Source organism: Mytilus galloprovincialis, chromosome 8 (genome assembly GCF_965363235.1).
Source record: "Mytilus galloprovincialis chromosome 8, xbMytGall1.hap1.1, whole genome shotgun sequence".
In the NCBI taxonomy this organism is placed as follows: domain Eukaryota; kingdom Metazoa; phylum Mollusca; class Bivalvia; order Mytilida; family Mytilidae; genus Mytilus; species Mytilus galloprovincialis.
In genome coordinates, this window is record NC_134845.1 from 44,714,703 (window position 1) to 44,735,609 (window position 20,907).

A 20,907-nucleotide genomic window follows, 5' to 3' on the forward strand; every position below is an offset into this window, starting at 1 on the left:
TGTTAGCCTCTTTATGATTGGAGGAAACGTAAGAGCGTCCAGATCAACCAATCAAAACCACCGTTTCAATAAAACATTTCTGCATTCCTGGAGGAAAGGGACAGAAAATATGTGCATGCTGGTAAAGTGATAGTTTTATGATAGAATATTTGACATAAAGCAAGTTAGGTGAATACATGCCTCTAACAAGATGTTCCCAGATAAATATTTTAATCAAATATTAGGTTGTCATGTTGAAATATTGCAACTTATTGACTATTTCTTATCATTTCCTTGGCAATGCCAGTGCTAAATCATCACAGTAAATCACTAAATGCTGGCTTTTATTTCTTTCAATAGAAATGTCGACTATCAGTTTATAATAAAAGAAGGTGGTTAACTATTGTTATGAACAGAATCTTCTTTTCTTAATTTTGGAGAACTTCTTTGCTCTGATAAAATTTTAACTGTTTTTCCTTAGCAGACTTATCGTCGTGTCATATGTTATCGTATAATTCCTGACATATGTTTTTGTATCTTCCATTTTTCATCGGTTTCGATTTCACACGAGTATATATTGGCGTGTTTGGTATCTATATTTTGAACAATTGTGAAAGGGGTCTCTTCCGGTATTAATGAATTAATAATTAGAAGACTTTCGGATGCTTTATTACCAGAGAATAAAAACTCACTTTTGGATTGAGTTCTCCAGGAAATAAGGAACTTGGCACAAAGTATAAACAAGTAATCTACATCAGAGTCTAGTCATGTCTAGAAAACAGTAAAGCTGAATCTAGTAATATATAATCTGTAAATGTTTCTGATATAACAATAATCTGGATAAATAAATGGACGACCAGTGTCCAGGTAAATTCTACCCAAGGTGCTCAAAGGAAAAACTCAACTTAAACTATATACAAGTTAGTTTTAGTACTGAAAAGAATTAAATAACTCTTTTTATGATTCAATCAATTACCAGAACTGTGACTTTAGAAAATACTCATTTCCAGAATTTATAATCATTTCCTGTGTGTGTACTGATCCAATTTTTACTTCACATATGAAAACATATGATGCCGTTTTTGACATATGAAAATTGCAAAATAATCTGAAAACCTTAGTAAAAACATTTGATAGTGATTCAAGTGATTAAAAACTCCAGTGAAAACCGTAAGCAGTGAGAAAAATTGTTAAAAGCATATGTTTTTAGATCTCTTAACTTGAGAATTTTTGTAGGATTGTCATGTGATTGTAGAAAAAAATTACTTATGCAAGTATATTTTTGAGAAGATAATGAGGAGATTATTCAAACATTACAATTAAAATAAATATTACTTGTACAAGTAGTACCTCTGACTATTGACAGATGTATTTGACAATATTTACAAAAATTACTTGCTTTTTTTCATAACTTATGTATAAATTGTAGCTATATATTGTTATTTATGTTTTAGAAAATGAAGTAAATTCAGAATGCCGGGAGATTCACGTAAAGAGTATGTGTTGGCCACAACAGCCAATTATTTTGGTGTTGCTGTGTCCGATGGATCTATTTCTGCATTGGCTGATTCAAGGGCCCTGAATAATTTTTTAGATGATGGTAATGCCACAGTTCTAGCTGGAAAAAATGAAGGAAAAAGGATTAATTTTTATAATAAGGTAATTAATGGTTTGTGAGTTTATGACTTAAACATGTATGCATGTGTTGAATACCTGCTTTTATACTTAAACATGTGTTGAATACCTGCTTTTATACTTAAACATGTGTTGAATACCTGCTTTTATTGATCTTATTATCAAAGAATGACCACACATTTAAATAACTTGAGAAGCTTATAATGTTTATTGTTTTCAAATTGCATATACACAAGTTTGATTTATTGTTGTAAACTTTGATTTCCAGTGCCAAATATTTCATAGATATTCATGACAAAGTATTTGGTTCACTAGCTCATAATTTTGGCCCTAAAAATCTGAAAGTTTTTTGAGATTTCCATCTTTTACCTACAAATATATTTGCTGAAATATTTGTATACACCATATATGTATTCTTTACTCTTCAACAAATGTTTCAGTGGGCAACCTGTGGCACCACATTTATAATCATGAAATGAGGAGAAAACAAATTCTAAGAAAATTGATGAAAATGAAGTATTTTTCTATTTTTGGCATATATCTATATAAAAAATGATAAATATGAAGCAGATATACATTTTTTGCTTATTGTACTTCTAGATATTATACATTCATACATTAGGAAATGCATATATCATGTATATATTAGATATACATTGATAGTTACAGTTTTAAAAAAAACTTGACAAGGCTGATTATTTGGGTTCTTGGCTCTTCTCATTTATTAAGGTATGCTGGACTATAAAGTTTTTGCTTTCTTAACATGCCTAATAAGCATGTTTAAGGATTTTTCCTTATTTGAAGAATGTTGAAAAGCTAGTATATTTTCATTGTATCATTCAACAAAATATTTCCAGGTTGAACCTAACGAAAATAAAGAGCAGGTGATAGTTTTCTTCAAGATTCGTCCAGATGTCATTACACCAGATAACCTTCATAACAATATTATTGTCTCCTCAATGGTAGATTCTCCATTGAACACATTGTACCATGCTGTTCAAAAGGTCTATGCTCCACTCATGTTGGAAGACGGTAAATGGAGCAGAAATCTGGATCCAAAACTTCAAAGCTTGATAAGTGAACTGGAAGCCGGTCTTGGAGCTGCCATGAGGAAACAAGATCCTTCATTTAGAGGTAGAGGAAAAGAGGATGATTCAGACAATCTTGGAAGTAAGTAGCACATCTGAAAAGATTAAAATATTACCAAGAACCTCCTGTTGTACCGGATTAAAACTTGTAGGAGAAATTTCCAACAGAACAAAAAATAAATAAAATGACTTTAGCTGGAAGCACATAAAGAAATTTCTACAACTACATGAATATGATTTACTAATGAAGTATTTATTTATTTTTATAAAATTAAATTTTATTCTATTAATATTTGTCCTTGTCAGAAGATGATCTGAACTTCTAGGAGTTAATTTGAACCATCCCAAACTAATTTTTATGGACAATTAAAGCTTCTGACAGGTCAAATGCAGGTTGTTGTTTTAAAAATTCAGACAAGTAAAGGTGAATTGCCAGTCTGAATAGATTGCTATTTGTTTAATGCACCTTTGACTGGTAAATAGTCAAACTATTATAGGTAAGTTTTTCGAATTATGTAAATATGATCATTTCAGGTATTTTGAGCCCGGTAGATGAGTTTCAGTACTGGGGAGATTTGTCAAAGAGAGACGAGAGAGCTGCCACCTATGTTGACCTATTTAAGCCTGTATCTAAGGACTTTGGTGGATTGGATGCTATGTCACTACAGGATGTTATGGAGCTGGTAGATATTACCCAAGATGCACTGGATGATGTCTGGAAATGTATAGAATATGACCTATATCCTGAACCAAGAATGAAACATTTCATGGATGTTATTGGTAATAAATCTATTTGTATTCCTCCATTAGAGGATTGAGAGAACAAGAAATTGGTGCAGTTTTATGAGCACTATGTCAATTACACTGTCTGGATGGAGTAAGAATGATCCAACTTAAAAAAAAAAATTATTAAAAGATTTTAAAAAATACTAATACTGCCTTCAAGCATATATTAAGTTTAAATTGCTTGACCTTTCTAAAAAATGAATTACCAATTAAAATTATTAATCATTAGTATTGATTGATTATAAGGAATACAAAAGAACCTTGCTAGTGATGTAATCTGAAAGCCATAATAATGCTAATGTTGAGAATATTTAAATAAAATATTTTAGTTACAGAATTTCCTTCAAATTTTATTACATGATCAGTTCATACTATAAACAATGTTATTCACAGGTGGCTCTCTGGGACGATATATACAAAGGAAGTTGTCTGAGGAAGATCTATGGATGGGAAAATTTGGTACAGTAAAGGAGTCTTTGAGGTCTGCTGTATCTATATGTGACAGGTGGCAAGGAGTTTGTGAAACACTGACTGGACAGTTCTGGAAACATTTCAAGGCTCATCCATGGAAAGGGGAGAGATATACACCTAATAACTTGAAAAAATTATCTGAGAGATTAGATGAGGTACCTTATAGGGACTTTGTTTTTATGTTGAAATAAATTTGACATCATTATTGACCATCTACTTTTAAAATATCTTCAAAAAATATTCTTAGAATATATGTAGGACTCTAAAGTGCGAAGGTCTACGATAAAGTACGATGGTGTCTACGGTAAAGTGCGATTGTTGTTTTTCGCCAAAGTACGATGGTATATCATGCTAAAGTTTAAAAAAAACCAACCACGTAATTTCTACTAAAATGTTAAGATAAATGTAAAAAAAAATCTATATTTCCTGCAAATGATTTTTAACCATTCGCCAAAAAATATTTGCATAATTGGTGTTACTTGCCGTTCACAAAATCTATCACTAATGTGAACACCTCCCCTTTCAGCCGTTATTGTAAATTACAAATAAAAAAAAATCGTTTATTGTCGGCATACATAAAATTTATTTGTCTCCGAGCTTTCTCCATTTTCGTATCAAGTACAAATAAGAATACATTCGTTTGTGTTTACTATTTAGTATCTATAGTACATGAAATAGTCATCTGCAGGACACGAGTCCTTCTTCAAAGAACCAAAAAAAAAAACGTGTTTCAGCTGTCAAAGTCCAATTAGGTTTAAAATAATTAAGTCATTTACATTTGGTTTACAAGATGTTGATCAAATATTCATAGAATTTATCTTACTGCATGTACATTTTTGGTTTGTATAAAAGACTGTTCACGTCATAATCCAACTGCGTTTCTTATTTCTATACTTTTGCGGACCATCAGACTTTAGCGTATGGAGGCATCGCACTTTAGCGCAGGTCATCACACTTTAGCATAACCATCGTACTTTAGCGTCCCCATCGCACTTTACAGTCCTACATATATAAAATATTTTCAAGATTATTTGCAGTGTCCATTATTTTATTGAAGCTGTGAAACTCCTTGACAAAACCAAACCATGACATAAAGTTTTTCATCTACATTTTGTACTATTCAAATGTTTGATCTGAGTGATTTGTTTGGTTTCCCATACAAAAATATTAAAATTTATAAATTTTGTCAAATTACATTATTTTTCATAAATGTGTATTTCCATTTTACTTGAATATATACAAGTATGTGCACTTGGAGCAAAATTGAGCATTAATTCCCATTCTTGTTTAGAATTTTACTTTTACAATGTGAAATGTTTATGCTGTACTATTGATGGTGAGAATTTAAAAAGATATTATTTAAGGAATGACTGTAATATTTTTTCTGTCTATGAAGAAATAACATAAAAAATGTGGTGCACACTGAATAACGCGCGTAGCGGGTTATTTAACAGTGTGCACCACATTTTTTATGTTATTTCGAATAGACAGAAAAAATATTACAGTCATTTCTTATAATTTAATTCTAAATTCCATTTTAAACCGTAGAAAACCATGAAAAAACGTTGATGACGTCACGGTCACATGACTAAATTATGTCTGAGCTCATAACAAAATAACGTCAGCCAATCAGAAGATGCGTTACATCCAAAATTAAATTATTGTATTATATTGTTTAAAGATGTAATTGAGATATTTACATGCAACAGATGATAAAATGAAAATTTTATATATTCCAGATCTTAACCCTGAGAATTGTTCATGAACAACAAATAAGATTACTAAGTTCCCAAGAACAAAAGGAACTAAGAACTAATGAGGCATTCAACTCATTTCTTGGATTAAATCCCCTCCAATACAATCCATATACACAACCATTATGGAATGCTGCAGTAGCACAATATGATAGAGTAATGGCCCCTGTTGAGCAGAAAATTGCTGTGAAATTGAAGCAACAACTGAAGGGACTGGAAGGTTATCCTCAGCAAGTAAGTGCAACTTGTATATAAAGTTTTTTTTCTAATTCTTACACTGATTAAATTTTCCTGACTGTGTTGATTAATTTTCATAGTTTGTTTGATCTCAAATTTTTATGATGACTTTCTTGCTTTCCTTAAAATTTTCTTTTGACATGTCACTAAAATATGAGACCATGTCTGATGACTACACATATCAAGAACATGATGGTAAAAAAATTATCTACAGTTTGTCTAAAAATCATTAGAAAAACAGATTTCACCACTGAATCTTTAAAAAAAAAATGTAACAGCTCAAAAAGACTCATGTTTTTAAAATGGAATATTAGTCCTGAGTGAAAAAATATTGTATCACACTTGATGTAGTGGTAAAAACCTATATGATTCTGTGTTTTGAAATTTAAAATTGAAGTTTAATTTAGCATTTAAAGCAAGAACATAACTACCATTCTAAATTTCTATGCCTCATTTATGGGCATTATGTTTTCTGGTCTCTGCGTCCTTTTGTTCGTCAGTCTGTCCCGCTTCAGGTTAAAGTTTTTAGTCTAGGTAGTTTTTGATGAAGTTGAAGTCCAATCAACTTGAAACTTAGTACACATGTTCCCTATTATATGATCTTTCTAATTTTAATGTCAAACTTTTAGTTTTTACCCCATTTTCACGGTCCACTGAACATAGAAAATAATAGTGGGGATGAGGCATCCGTACACGCGTGTAGTATAGACACATTCTTGTTTCTTGATAACTCAAACATAGAGTCATTCAGAGCTTAGTCATAAATACATTGATATCAAATTGAGTATCTACTGCAAAAATGCTATTGCATAATGTGGGAGTTTGATTTTTGATTTATTGTATTAATGTATGAAAGTGTATTTAATTTTGTTTGTTTGTGTGCAAAGTGAGAACTAAGAAGACATGAACTGTTGATTTACCAATATTTTGCAAATAAAAATGGCATTCTTTGAAAAACTAACATTGTATTTATGAAATATTCAGTATGTATCTTCTATTTGTAGTTGTTGCGAGAGTTTCAGAGATATAAAGAATTGATCAAAAGACAGAATATCAACAGAGATATGGTATCTGAAAGGTAAACTTGGAATTACCCATTTGAAACTATTCAAAGGATAACTGTGTTCAAATATGCCCTACCATGACTTCATTATGAAATTATTAAAATCTATTTAAACGTCACAAATTCATTTTACTGGCAACATGTCAGTGGAGTCAATAAAATGGTATTTATGAATTTTTAAATACAATACTGTTACCTCATTTAAAGTGCAACTGAAATTTACCACTTAATCATACATTTTAAATCATTAATTTGATTTCTGTGGTTGCATGCACATTTTCAGACTATCAGTCAAGAAATTGATGCACTAAAATTTGTGGTGTTATCCAATTAAAATTAAGGTTATTCATGTATATATTGCCATTGTTTCACAATTCATTTTATGAGTACAAAGTATTATAAGCGATTGTTGACTAAGGACTTCAATTTTGTTTCTTATATGTTACAAAACTATAAAGACATATTGCTAGATCACTTAATTCATGTATTTGGTGTGAGGCTATTGATTAACTTGATATCATTATCCTTTTTTTTTGTAGAGAAACTTTACTTGGTCAGTTGACTGTACAAATCAGAGAAGCTGAAGATGACTTCCAGAAGAGAACAGGACAGAGAGCTGGTGGGAAGGGAATCCCAAAGGGGAAAAATTTACCTGAAATTGTCAATTCTATTGTATATGTTAGGCAAACAGAAGCCAGGGTAGGTCCAAAGTTTTTTTCTATCAAAATTATTTTAAAATGAAAATTTGTGTTAATTCATATATATATATATATATTTTTGTTTTGTGAGAAGGAATTTCATGAACTTAAATTGTAGATGTAGATTTATCAGTACTTTTAAAAGCAGTTAAAATATTTCAATAAATGAACAGACTTACTAGAGGAACGAAATTACCTGCTAGAATTGAAGTACATTTGACTTTAATGGGATTTATTATAACTTTATAGCTTGAAGAAACCATGAAAACAGCAGAGACATTGCTTGGAGATTTGGCTGGATATAAAAAGTTCTACAAAGATGGACATGATTTATTGGAGGAACTTAGAACATGGAGGAATGAATCATTTGATGATTGGTCCAGGGACATTTTAGATCAAATAAATGATACAAGAAATCCCCTTAGGTACTATTCAGGCTAAGATTATTCACATGTTCTTTTTACCATAGCAAATCTATTTCAAACAGTGAAGAATAGCTATTGTTTTTATTTAATCAGGGTACACTCAACTCCAATCTTAATTGACTAGGATTGTCAGTTTTCTATGGAAGGTCGGTGGTTTTCTCGGGGTACTCCAGCTTCCTCCACCCATAAAAATGACTGCGACAAAATAGCCTAAATGTGGTGCTTAAAAGTGGTGTTAATGCACCAAAAATCAAGTTTTATTTGATGGGACAATAGAACTGACAAAAATTTATAAATACATTGACCAAGAGTAGATGATTTGGTTTGTAATAAATGTTGTTGTTTATTTATCAAAGAATCCATGAAAAATGCATACCCCACAAATAAAAATGAATACACAGTAATAGTAAATATTATAATATTGATATCAGAAATTTATTTGATTATTTCATAGCTTGGAAACCAGTGGAAGGCTGATGGAGTTGAATCATAAAACAGGAAAGTTACATGTGAACTATGGTGACAGATTGGTGACCTTGATGAGAGAGGTCAGACAGCTAGGGTCAATGGGGTTTGCTGTACCTGCTAAAATACAACATGTTTCTAATACAGCTCAAAAGTTCTACAGGCATGGTGTGGTTTTGAAACAGGTAATTATTTTACATAAATTGTGAATGTTACTGATATTATGATGTAGATAAAACAATTGTATAAATCTGGTAAAGAGAGGGAAGTTTTGGATTATATTTGTTCAAATTTCTTATCATTTCTATAATTTTTCAGCTTTAAACATTCTAACCAGTTATTTTTGTTAAGTTAATACTACACCCAAAAATTTAATTAATTTCTGTCTTGCTGTTAAATGTTAAATGTAATAAAACTAGCAGTTTGTACATTCTGTACTTAGTTCAGTTTTACTTTTAACCTTAAAGTGCATGTGATATTGATATCTGTATTTTTCCCCCATTTTCAGGTTGCTCATTTCTACAACTCGATTGACCAACAAATGATACCCAGTCAACAAGCTATGATGTTAGATTCTGCTCTATCTTTTGAGAAACTTGTCAAGAATCCTAGATCAGGTAACCTATACCTTCCTTACTTTAGATAGATTTAATGTTGTTTTTGTTAGAAATTTGTATTTTATTTAATTTAACATATATCATTAAAAGTCCTGCATATATGTTTAAATCTTTGATTATATACTATCAATATTTCTCATTCAACATTCACAATCAGATGTATCCAAACACTCAACATAAAATTCACAGACACTAGGTCTGCTGTCTACTTAATTTTGATTGGTTATTCAAGAATGGTAGCCTGAAAAATTAAAGGAAATAATCATTTAAAAATTAAGGATAGCAGGATTAAATAAAAAGTGTCTTCTGATCTCCCAATATTTTCATTTCTGGAACAACCCTGAATTTTACACCTCGATACATTTTTACAATGAGTACATATATTTATAATTATAGGAAGTAAAACTAAGGGAGAGAATGTAGAGATTACCTGGGACAACCCGGAGGAATTAGATAACTATATCCACAAATTACAGAAAGCTGCTGAAAGACTTACAACAGAGAATAGAAGGCTCAGAAAGTCTCATTTTACTATCACTGATAAGGCAAGCCTAATGTTATGTCATGGCAGGGTGTATTTGTCTTTTTAAGTGTGTAGTATTTTAATTGATGAATTTTAGATAATAAAATTTTCTGTAGACAGCACACTTTCTTCTGCAAGTTCTGAATGCCAAACTTGCTATCAACTTTTTATTTCACTATTATATACTAGGTTTTAGAAAATGGTGCTTTTCCAGAGAAAACTAATCACAACACAGAACTAACTTTACTTGTTACTTGATGAAACTCAATTAACTTAATGTTCTGAAAAATTTCTCACATACTAAATTTCCTCTTCTTATGCATGGGAAAGAAAGAATAAGGATTAAGGATTGCATTATTGTCATGTCCCATTTGATTAAAAAAATAGAAAATGTGAGCCTGTAATTTGAATTCCACATGATTAGCATGCAAAAAGATTGTGAACGTTCTAAAAATCATCAAATTTAAGTACATTGTTTTTACATGTTATATTGGTCAAGATAATGAACCTCTTAAAGAGTTGATAAAACCTGATTATATTATTTACTGCTTTATATAACAGGTGACACAGATGATGAACATTGACTTGTTACGACAACAACAGAAATGGAAAGATAGTTTAATGGATATCAGACACATGATGGCTGGATTGGTACAGCAAGTGAGTTAGATTTTAGAAATAAAAGTACTGAAATTTATAATTTGCCACGTCAATCTGATATTTTGACAGTCATATATGCACTTTAACTGGTGAAGAAGAGTAGAGCAATGTTTACAGACAATTCCCAATTTGATGGTTGAATTTCTTATACAGAAATGTTATTCCTATGTATTTGCATTGCAAAACAAATTTCTTTTGATAGAAAAAAAAGTATAAGGCTTTCAAGTCATTATCTCTTAAACAATAAACTTAATAAATATATATTTAATGATAAATAAATGAGTATTTCAAGTACTTGGCTTTGAACATTCTTGATGAGGGTATTTCCTGAAAAAGTGCTTTGGACACATGAAATATATAAAGTATTGTTTTCATTTTTGATAATTTAGTCATTTTGAATTTCAGGGATTTTCTGCTGACATGATGAAACCATGGAAAGCCCACTGGGATAGACAACTGTATAAGGCATTGGAACATCAGTATCAAATGGGACTTGAAGCTCTTAATGAAAACTTACCAGAAATCAAGGTAGAGCTCACATACAGGTATGTCATTCACAATAGTTGTATATTCATAAGGTGCCAAAAAGAGTAAAATAAACAAAATACCAAACATTAATGAAAATTCATAAAAGAAATCACTTATCAAATGGTAAAATCAAAGGCTCAAACACATCAAATGAATGGAAAACAACTGACAATTTCCTGAATTGGTACAGGTATTTCCTTATGTAGAAAATGTAAACCTTGTATTATAGCTAGCCAAAGCTCTCACTTTTATAATAGTCACATAAAATTCCATTATATTGACAACAATATCATGTTAAAAGTTAAACTTACAAGTAATAAGTCCACCAATAAGTCAGTCAGCCTTGTTCAATATGAATGAAGAATTTGTAACTCACCATAAGTGATGCATATATAAATATTGCTTTTCCTATTTTAATATCCCATTATTTTTTTGACGGCTATAATTTCACACAGTATCTGATTACAAACTGTAACACTTCTTTTGGAAAAAAAATGCAATTTAGTGAATTTAATTTTGTTTTATAAAAGTTTTAATATCTTTATAGACAACAACAGTTACAGTTTAGACCTCCGTTTGAAGAGATCAAGGCTAAATATTTCCGTGAGATGAAGAGATTTATCAGCATACCCAACCATTTCAAAGGTGTGAGTGAAGATGCTACCAATCTGATCTTCCCCGCCATTATAGACAGGAACGCTGAAGGATTTATCACTTGTTACAAGAAAGCTGATGTCTTGTTTAAAAGGCTGGATGAGGCACAGACTCAATTCAAGGTATAATGTTTTCAAAACTTAATGGAATATTATTTTTAATTTAATACTTATAAGAGTTGCCTGTCTCTTAGCCACATTTCAAAAAAATTATTAATCCATTTTGTATTACGAAAGGACTTTTTTCACATAAGTTATTCTAAACGTGAATAGATTTAAGAATAGAACATGGTATGAGTGCCAATGAGACAAGTCTCCATCCAAGTCACAATTAATTAAAAGTGACCATTATAGGTCAAAGTACAGCCTTCAACACAGAGCCTTGGCTCACACAGAAAGGCAAGCTATAAAGGGCTCTTATAATTACTACTGTAAAACCATTAAAACAGGAAAATCAACAATCTATTTTTATTAAAAAAAAAAAGAAAAAGAAGAGAAATGAGAAACAATAATGACCCACAGGTTTCTGACTTAAGACAGGTGAAAACCAATGCAGCTTGGCAAATTAAAGTTAATATATTCTCAAAGACCTCAAACAGTCAAACATGTTTACGTTTTATATGTTTTTTTAGGAATGGGTAGTTTTAGGGGCAGTTGACTTGGACGAGTTTGTAGAGAAACATCTGACCCAGTTGTCTGACTGGGAGAAAAACTTCAAAGGTCTCAAACTGAGAGGAAGAGATGCAGAGAAATTGCCAAAGTAAGAGCATGGTATATTCATGAGGGTGTGGATGGGGAGGTGTATTCATTTCTTTATTCATCCTGACTATTATTCTCTATTCTTTATATATCATAAAACCCCATCATTGATGTTTGTAATATTTTTTTACTCCATTTTTCTGTAATCTTTTTTTTTGTCTATTATTCTCTATTTGGTATTTTGGACCTATTTTTTTTCTTCATTTTTCTCTATTTTGTGAACCCCACCCATTAAAGTCCTTGTTCATATCAAAACTTCTGTTTTTTAATCAGTGAAAAATCTTTGTAATTATCAGCTTGTTTTCATTCTAAAATGCCTTTTTAAAGAAATATTTAGTTTCAATCTTTTAAAAGGATATCATTATTACAAATATTTGATCTAGTATAATACATGTATGTATTAATTTGGTCACTAAAACCTTCTTAGGTAGAGTTTGAATAAATTTTTGCAGTCAAGTCTCAAGTCAAGTTCTAAAAATTCTTTAAAGATATATTAGCGCTATTAACTGCTTAAGTGACTTTGATAGACACCCATGGTGTTATGTCAGTAACAATTTATATCCACATTGTAATGTGTCTGTCAAAAATGTCACATTTTCTCATAACTCTTTCTTAACTCCATAAATATATGACACACCATCTTGGTTTTTTTTTAAATTTCAGTCAAGTGAAGATAGATTGTATAACAGTCAACACCACACCTGTCAAAGGTGTGATTGATGATCATATACAGAGACTGTTTGATGCTCTTCTCAATTCCCTGAGAAAGTCTATAAGTACAGAGGTCAACACCATAGATTCGTTCCTGAAGGATGCCATGGAAACACTGTCTAAAAGACCACAGAGCGTGGAGGAGATAGGAGAAGCCAATTCTAAACATGCTGAGTTTTTGAAAACTAAAAAAGATGTAAGATATCAATTTTTCAAGTTTTGTTATTTTGTTACTGCTGTCAGGTTGAACCTGACAGGTTCCCAATTTTTGCTATACCATTCTAGAAAAGTAAGTTTAATTTTACACATGTGAATAGTATAACTGAAATTTCAATACACATTTAATAGTGTAAATATAGAAACTAGTTTTTTTTTTTATTTAATGTGATAGTGTGACTGGATAAGTATCACAGTAATATAAACTCGCATTCTGATGTCAGATGCATTTCCTAAAATCGCAATGATTAATCATGGGTTTTTGTCCATTCTTCTAAAATCTCAATAATAAATGCTTGCAAATAACTTTCTATTTTACAGTATTTAATAACAAATTATGGTACCATTATCTTTTATCAACTAAGATATGATCATTTGAACTATAGAAAGTCAAATATTTTCCCTGATGGTAAAATATAAGTTTGTGAAGAACTCTTTTTTTTATGTATTTGTATAAATTGACAGGTTAGTCCCTTGTTTGAGAAAGCTGAAGCTAAGAACAAGTTGTTGAGGTCTGTAGCTGGTGGAGGTGTGGACTCCTTGAGTCAGTTACAAGCATTCTGGGACAAATTTGAATTGATGATGGAAAGTCACCAACTGATGGTCAAAGAACAGGTTAGTTAACTTATCATTAACTCATGAACAAGATAAAATTTCAAAAACCGCCCCTTGCATATTTAAATTCAATAATTTAAGGACACAGAAATTCAAAGACAAGAAACATGCCAAATAAAACCTAGCCAACAACTCTGGACTTGGAAATCTTGAACTTAAAATGATGCAATAGTTCCTTGTTTCCTATCTTCATTTATAATGTTTGAATTATGTTTAATTTTGACACTGTTCACAACTTAATTTCTCTGTTTCTTTATGCATAAATATGCTTTGAATCTTTATAATTTGTCAATTTCGTTTATTGATTATCCAGATACAGTAATCATGGTAATGTTTGTCTCACAACTGCTGCACACATTTGCTGACACCTGAATATTCATGAATACTATCATGACTGCAAGGGAAGGTTTTGTTGATCATAGTTTCTGTTTTTCTGTGCTATAATGAGTCCCTTTTCTTCACAGGTTGAAGTAATGAAAAGCAATGTTGACTCCAGGGTGAAGGTCTTTAAACAAGACATTGAGAAATTTGCTGCTAGATGGCATCAACTAAAACCTGGGGATGACGCCTTGGATGGAGACAGAAAGAAATGTGAAGCAGCTGTTAAAGTGATCAAAGAGAAGAAACAGGAGTGGGAGGAGCTAGAGAAAACCAAGGCTACACTACTGTAAGATTTCTGTTAAAATACAGTTAAATGTTATATTGTTGTCATTACCTCTATTTTATAGACATCCAATTCCGTCTATAAAAGTAACTGTCATTATGAACCTATCTGCATTTTATATCGTTCATTTAAGTACTAGTGCAAATATGATATGAAAAAAATTGTGAAAAAAATGAATGCCTTATGATTAGATATTTGAACACTTATTCATTAATTGTCTCTTTGGTTTTACTGGTCATGTTATGCATTTATCAATTTAGTGGTTAAATATGCTTACTGTTGATTCATAGATTATTCCTTGTATACCATTTTACAAGGATTCTGAGAGTATGAATGCAGCACTAATTTTAATGTTCAGCAAAGGAAGCATTTTCTAGAGGTCTGGGTTTTTTTTTTGCAAAACCACAAAACCAAATATCCTGGAAAATGCAATTTTTCTTCAATCTAGTAAAAATTGGTTCGCCAGTAAATTATGAATTCACAGTAATATGGTAGAAAATGTTTTAAGATTTCAATTGAATGTACAATAAAGATGTTTGATAATTTTACAGGACTGATTGTTCTCACTTTGGTATGGAGATACCTGACTTTGAGATTGCCAATGATTTGAAGCAGGATATGTCAGCATTTGAGTCTATGTGGGGTCTGTATGACGAATTTAACAATGGTCTGCAGGAGCTGGCAAAGGAGGACTGGATCTCATTTAGGTAAGATATTTTCTCTGCCAAAAGGGATTAGTAAGGGTTCCATATATAGCAATGAAAGACCAAATTGACATATTGAAGAAATTAAAATCATATCGATTAATGAAAAGATGTTGTTCAATGAAGCAGCATAATTACTCAAATAAGACATCATTAAGGCTCTTCCTACAGGGAAGTATTTGAAAATGTGTTTGGCACTAAAAATATATGTTTGTTTGACGAATGGTGAAATTTTTCCTTTAGCAAAATCAGAAATTTTATAAAATTTGTTACTTTCATATGGATAGTTTGAGTGCTTCTTAACACGCCTTCATGCTGAAACATTAAACTACCGAAAAGATCTATTATAAGCCAGTTTAATTTTCATGATTACAAAGATTTTTTAATATTACATGGTTGAACTTGTTATGATAACTATCAAGTACATTTGAGTAAATCCAAAGTCCAATATGTTTATATACACAATAAGTATGTGGATATTTTCTTTTTATAGAGCAAAGACTTACATGTTTGAGGAGTTCTTGGGTGGATGGTATGAAAAACTTAAATCAGAGGAAACCACCACAATGACTGTCAAAATACAGAAAGATATCGATAAATACAAGAATGTTCTACCCGTCCTCAAGTGGGTCAGAGGTGAACCATTGTCACAGGACCATTGGTTAGAGCTCTTCAGACTGCTACACATGCCAAGAGGGACAACTCTTGAGAAACTGACCTTTGGACATGTTCTAAACTCCAGCGATGAAATTATTAAGAATGCTGATGTTCTAAAGGTATTTGAGAATATATAACTCACTATTGTAAAAGATAAGCCATTCAAAATCAGCATATGTTTATTTTTACATCTTGAATATTAAAAGTTTGATAAAGTACTGAAATTTGGTATTAAACATTAAGACATAACAAGCCAAATTTTAGTGTCTTTGAACAGTTACAACTAAAAGCTTATGACTGATATCTATTTAAAAATATTCTTCTATGCTTATAAGTCATTGTGGCTTGTTTAATCTGAACAAATTAACTTTTTTCATTCCCATTTTTTTAGGAATTGAACCAGAGAGCCCAAGGGGAGGTAACTATTAGAGAAGCCATCAGAGAGTTAGATCTATGGGGAGCTGGAGCAGTATTCTCTATGACAGAATATGAGGATAGCAACAAGAACTCAATTATGTTGATCAAAGATTGGAAGGATCTTGTCAGTCAGGTAAGGCTTTTTAAAGAATACTCATTGCATTAAATTAAAATAGGATATTTATCAAAGAACAAGGAAAGAATTTTTTGAAATGAGAAACAATTTGCTTTTTTCTTCTAGACAAAGATATTTTAGTCTTATTTTGCCTGGTATATTTAGCCTCTTTCACCAAAGTTTAAAAAATAAAACAAAAAATAAGACAAAAAAACATCATATTATTCACACCATTTCCTGCTAATTTGCATGCCGGTATTTTGAACCCGCTAAAAAGTGAACCCAGGGTCAAAATACCATGCGGTAAAATGACCTGCATGGTATTTTGACCCTGGGGTCATTTTTCCCATATGGTATTTTGAACCCCCTTGCGGTACATTGAACCCCCTGTTTTTGATAAATAGTATTGCAGATAATCTAATTTACAATTTACTATGAACAAAAATTGTAATAAAACAATGAAAATAGAATTTGTATCATTTTGCAGATTTCAACCTCTTTCCCAGACGCCTCATGATGTTACAATAAACATCAACAATGTTATATTATAAGAAAGTTTTATGATCTACTGAACCACATTTATATTCAAACCACAATTTAATTTGATATGAATTTAATCACTTTAAGAACTTATCCTTGAAAAGTCCTCTTTTTTTATAAAATTATTGAACACATCGTTTCATTTCAGGTTGGAGATAACCAAGCCTTGCTACAGTCTCTGAAGGATTCACCCTATTACAAGAGTTTTGAAGACAAAGCATCGGTGTGGGAACAAAGGTTGGCTGATCTCGATGAATACCTACACAACTTAAACCAGATCCAGAGAAAGTGGGTATATTTGGAACCAATCTTTGGGAGAGGAGCTCTTCCCAAAGAACAAGGCAGATTCAAAAGAGTTGATGATGATTTCAGGTAAATAAAAAGCTTAGTTTTAAATTTAATTCCATAAATATAATGATCTCATTATTGGAGAATAAACACTGTTATTGGTAAGGAAACATTTTTATGCCCCATTTATGGGCATTATGTTTTCTGGTCTGTGCGTCTGTCCATTCCTCTGTTTGTCCCGCATCAGGTTAAAGATTTTGGTAGAGGTAGTTTGGATGAAGTTGAGGTCAAATCAACTTGAAACTTAGTACACATGTTCCCTATGATATGATCTTTCTAATTTTAATGCCAAAATAGAGATTTTCCCTCATTTTCACGGTCCACTGAACATAGAAAATGATTGTGCGGATGGAGCATCCGTCTACATGGGACACATTCTTGTTCTAATCAGTAATGGAAAATTAGTGCATATAAATATTTAAAATCAGTTTGCTATTATAGCATAATTTAGGCAAGGGAAAACATTTTAAGAGTTTTTAAGAATTTTTACATATGATCATAAATTTTAAAAGGAAAGCACTAATAGTAATATCATTTTTAAGAAAACAATTCAGATAATCAAATAATCATTGATCATGTTGATAGAACTCTTTCATTATATTCATATTGCTGCAACTTTTTTACACATCACAACACAAACTGTATTAAAAACTTAAAACTTGATGATTATTTTACAGGAACATTATGATGGATGTGAGAAGAGATAACAGAGTGTTGTCTATTGTTAACAAAGCAGGACTGAGGAATCTACTGACAACAATGGTAGACCAGTTACAGAGATGTCAGAAATCTCTCAATGAATTCTTAGAGGTACGTAATATTAAATATCTGTTCAATGTCATAAAAAGTTTATTGTGTATCACAATGCTTTTCTGTTTTTGTAAATTTGAATAAGTAAAACATGTTAAGATTATTTAATGAAATGCTGTTATAGCTAAAAGCTATACATAACAAATTCTGACAGATTTATGTTATCATTTGCTGTTTGGATAAACATGAACATATAGATTTGAAGAAACAAAAATCCAATTCTTGTGAATACCCAGAATTAAATTGTGCTAATGGAAATTAATGATTTTTATTATACTGGGTAAATGGGTGGGATATACACAAAACAAACATTCTATGAAAAAACTGTATTTGTATATTAAATGCTTGCATTTTATTACTATTCCATTGATTTATTTTCTTTTAAAGGAGAAGAGAAGTTTGTTCCCCCGATTTTACTTCATTGGAGATGATGATTTGTTAGAGATTCTGGGACAGTCTACAAACCCCAATGTTATCCAGACACATCTGAAGAAACTGTTCGCTGGTATACATAGTGTACAATTTGATGAGAATTGTCAACATATCATTGCCATGAAGTCACTGGATGGAGAAATAGTACCCTTGCAGAGGAAAGTCAAGATATTACCAGAAGTAGAGGTATGCTGTAAATCATCAACAAGAATAGTCTTTTATGAAGGTTTATATGAATGTATAGAAAAAATAAAATATTAGGTTCAACATCCGCAGTTCTTTATTCTGTCAGTTATTTAATAGTTCACAACATTTCTCCTGTTATATTTACCCCCAGAAAGTTTGTCTATTTCAAAAAATATCTAAAGCAGACAACTCCTAGTAAAGAATAGAAAAGGTCAAAGGACTAGTGTATCAATATACATGTACTATTTTTACAATAGCTTTCATTGATAAAACTGAAATGTGATAATTGTACATATAAGTAATAACGTTTTCATCATGTTCATTATGGCTAATTATCACAGATTTTGGCATGCCCTAACAGTATTATTCTAATATGAAATGAACTTTATTTACAGGTTTGGTTGAGCAAGTTGTCCGAGGAGATGGTAGACACTTTACAAGAGTTATTGAGAACTTGTCTCAAAGATGCTCAAAGAGGTGATCTTGACCCTAACAAATATCCTTCACAGGTAAAACATAATGGTACTCTTGTAATGGTTGATGCTTGAGTACATATCACAGGAGTGTTTTACGACCATGATTTGCTATAAAGCTCTTGGAATGATGCTTGAGTGAACTTTTTATGCACATTACTCAAAATTATCAACAATTGTCTTGAGCATTTAAGAATAACTTAGGAAGATATTTTTGTGAAAACAAACACACATGTTTTGTAAGAAGAAATGCTCAATGCTGTAAGCGCTCAAAAATAAGTTCTAGTACCGAACATTTTTTATATTAGAAAGATTTTTTGTAGATTTTGTGTTTAGCTGAACAGATCAGGTTTACAGAGAGTTGTGAGAAGGCTGTAACTAGTGGTGGCTTATCATCCTACAACAAGGAGCTAGACAGTCAGCTAGAATCATACACTAGTGTTGATATGTCAGAAAGTTCAGGAGAAACCGCTGGACATGTTCTAGAACTCAAACTGAAGGCCCTGATTCTGGATACTATTCATGCTATTGATGTTGTTCATCAGCTGCTACAGGCAGGAACTCGGTCACCAGGAGACTGGATGTGGCAGAAACAACTTAGGTTAATACTTTTATATGTAGTCTAGTATTGTATGTGTGCACATCATCCAAAACTGTGTATTGCATAGACCCGTTAATTTACATGTGGTGATTTCCAAATGGCATTGTAATGCTGTTGTTGGGTTGCCACTTATATTTATGTTATCCCTATTCTCTTTTTACACTATATAGTTGCTAGTCACATGCAACAGCAATATATGAATTCTGATGACAAAAAACTGGTTGAAATCCAACATAGTTTGTCAACTTCGATATTATATCTATTTCAGTTCTTGCCACCAGTTCTTAATATTAACTAAAATGCCAGGAATGTGTTTATTGTGGATTTTTTTTTCAATTTACAAAAAAAGATGCTTATAATAATTTATTGTTTACCTTATTCAAATCTATGAATTTCAGATACTGCATGAACAAGAAAGGCTTGTGTGTCATGAAAATGGTAGATGCAGAGTTTGATTACACTTATGAGTACCAAGGAAATGCTCAGAAACTTGTCCACACTCCACTGACAGACAAGTGTTATCTTACTCTTACTCAAGGTGAGTAGACATAAACTAGTACACACTCAACTACTCAAGGTGAGTAGACATAAACTAGTACACACTCAACTACTCAAGGTGAGTAGACATAAACTAGTACACACTCAACTGACAGACAAGTGTTATCTTACTCTTACTCAAGGTGAGTAGACATAAACTAGTACACACTCAACTACTCAAGGTGAGTAGACGTAAACTAGTACACACTCAACTGACAGACAAGTGTTATCTTACTCTTACTCAAGGTGAGTAGACAGAAACTAGTACACACTCCACTGACAGACAAGTGTTATCTTACTCTTACTCAAGGTGAGTAGACAGAAACTTGTCCACACTCCACTGACAGACAAGTGTTATCTTACTCTTACTCAAGGTGAGTAGACATAAACTAGTACACACTCAACTACTCAAGGTGAGTAGACGTAAACTAGTACACACTCAACTGACAGACAAGTGTTATCTTACTCTTACTCAAGGTGAGTAGACAGAAACTAGTACACACTCCACTGACAGACAAGTGTTATCTTACTCTTACTCAA

At 31.5% G+C, this 20,907-nt stretch overlaps 1 protein-coding gene across 5 annotated transcripts in view; it reads left to right on the forward strand.

The window, feature by feature from the left end:
* The first annotated feature begins 44 nt into the window (after positions 1 to 44).
* The window catches only part of LOC143042028 (cytoplasmic dynein 2 heavy chain 1-like), a 70,390-nt gene continuing 49,527 nt past the window's right edge, over positions 45 to 20,907 (forward strand). For 4 of the 5 annotated variants that reach the window (XM_076214247.1, XM_076214245.1, XM_076214249.1 and 1 more), the window contains exons 1-28: positions 45 to 121; positions 1,434 to 1,638; positions 2,472 to 2,784; positions 3,237 to 3,482; positions 3,882 to 4,114; positions 5,699 to 5,947; positions 6,955 to 7,028; positions 7,553 to 7,712; positions 7,961 to 8,136; positions 8,591 to 8,786; positions 9,110 to 9,218; positions 9,615 to 9,763; positions 10,303 to 10,401; positions 10,807 to 10,946; positions 11,477 to 11,705; positions 12,215 to 12,342; positions 13,005 to 13,248; positions 13,734 to 13,883; positions 14,348 to 14,550; positions 15,099 to 15,254; positions 15,745 to 16,027; positions 16,300 to 16,458; positions 17,129 to 17,352; positions 18,006 to 18,138; positions 18,526 to 18,756; positions 19,152 to 19,265; positions 19,553 to 19,830; positions 20,229 to 20,368. In XM_076214247.1, the coding sequence (XP_076070362.1) occupies positions 1,453 to 1,638; positions 2,472 to 2,784; positions 3,237 to 3,482; positions 3,882 to 4,114; positions 5,699 to 5,947; positions 6,955 to 7,028; positions 7,553 to 7,712; positions 7,961 to 8,136; positions 8,591 to 8,786; positions 9,110 to 9,218; positions 9,615 to 9,763; positions 10,303 to 10,401; positions 10,807 to 10,946; positions 11,477 to 11,705; positions 12,215 to 12,342; positions 13,005 to 13,248; positions 13,734 to 13,883; positions 14,348 to 14,550; positions 15,099 to 15,254; positions 15,745 to 16,027; positions 16,300 to 16,458; positions 17,129 to 17,352; positions 18,006 to 18,138; positions 18,526 to 18,756; positions 19,152 to 19,265; positions 19,553 to 19,830; positions 20,229 to 20,368 (5,002 nt within the window). In that variant the 5' untranslated portion in view covers positions 45 to 121; positions 1,434 to 1,452. Of the gene's footprint in view, positions 169 to 1,433; positions 1,639 to 2,471; positions 2,785 to 3,236; positions 3,483 to 3,881; positions 4,115 to 5,698; positions 5,948 to 6,954; positions 7,029 to 7,552; positions 7,713 to 7,960; positions 8,137 to 8,590; positions 8,787 to 9,109; positions 9,219 to 9,614; positions 9,764 to 10,302; positions 10,402 to 10,806; positions 10,947 to 11,476; positions 11,706 to 12,214; positions 12,343 to 13,004; positions 13,249 to 13,733; positions 13,884 to 14,347; positions 14,551 to 15,098; positions 15,255 to 15,744; positions 16,028 to 16,299; positions 16,459 to 17,128; positions 17,353 to 18,005; positions 18,139 to 18,525; positions 18,757 to 19,151; positions 19,266 to 19,552; positions 19,831 to 20,228; positions 20,369 to 20,907 lie in introns of all 5 variants that reach the window. The other variant, XM_076214246.1, reaches the window with a different exon arrangement.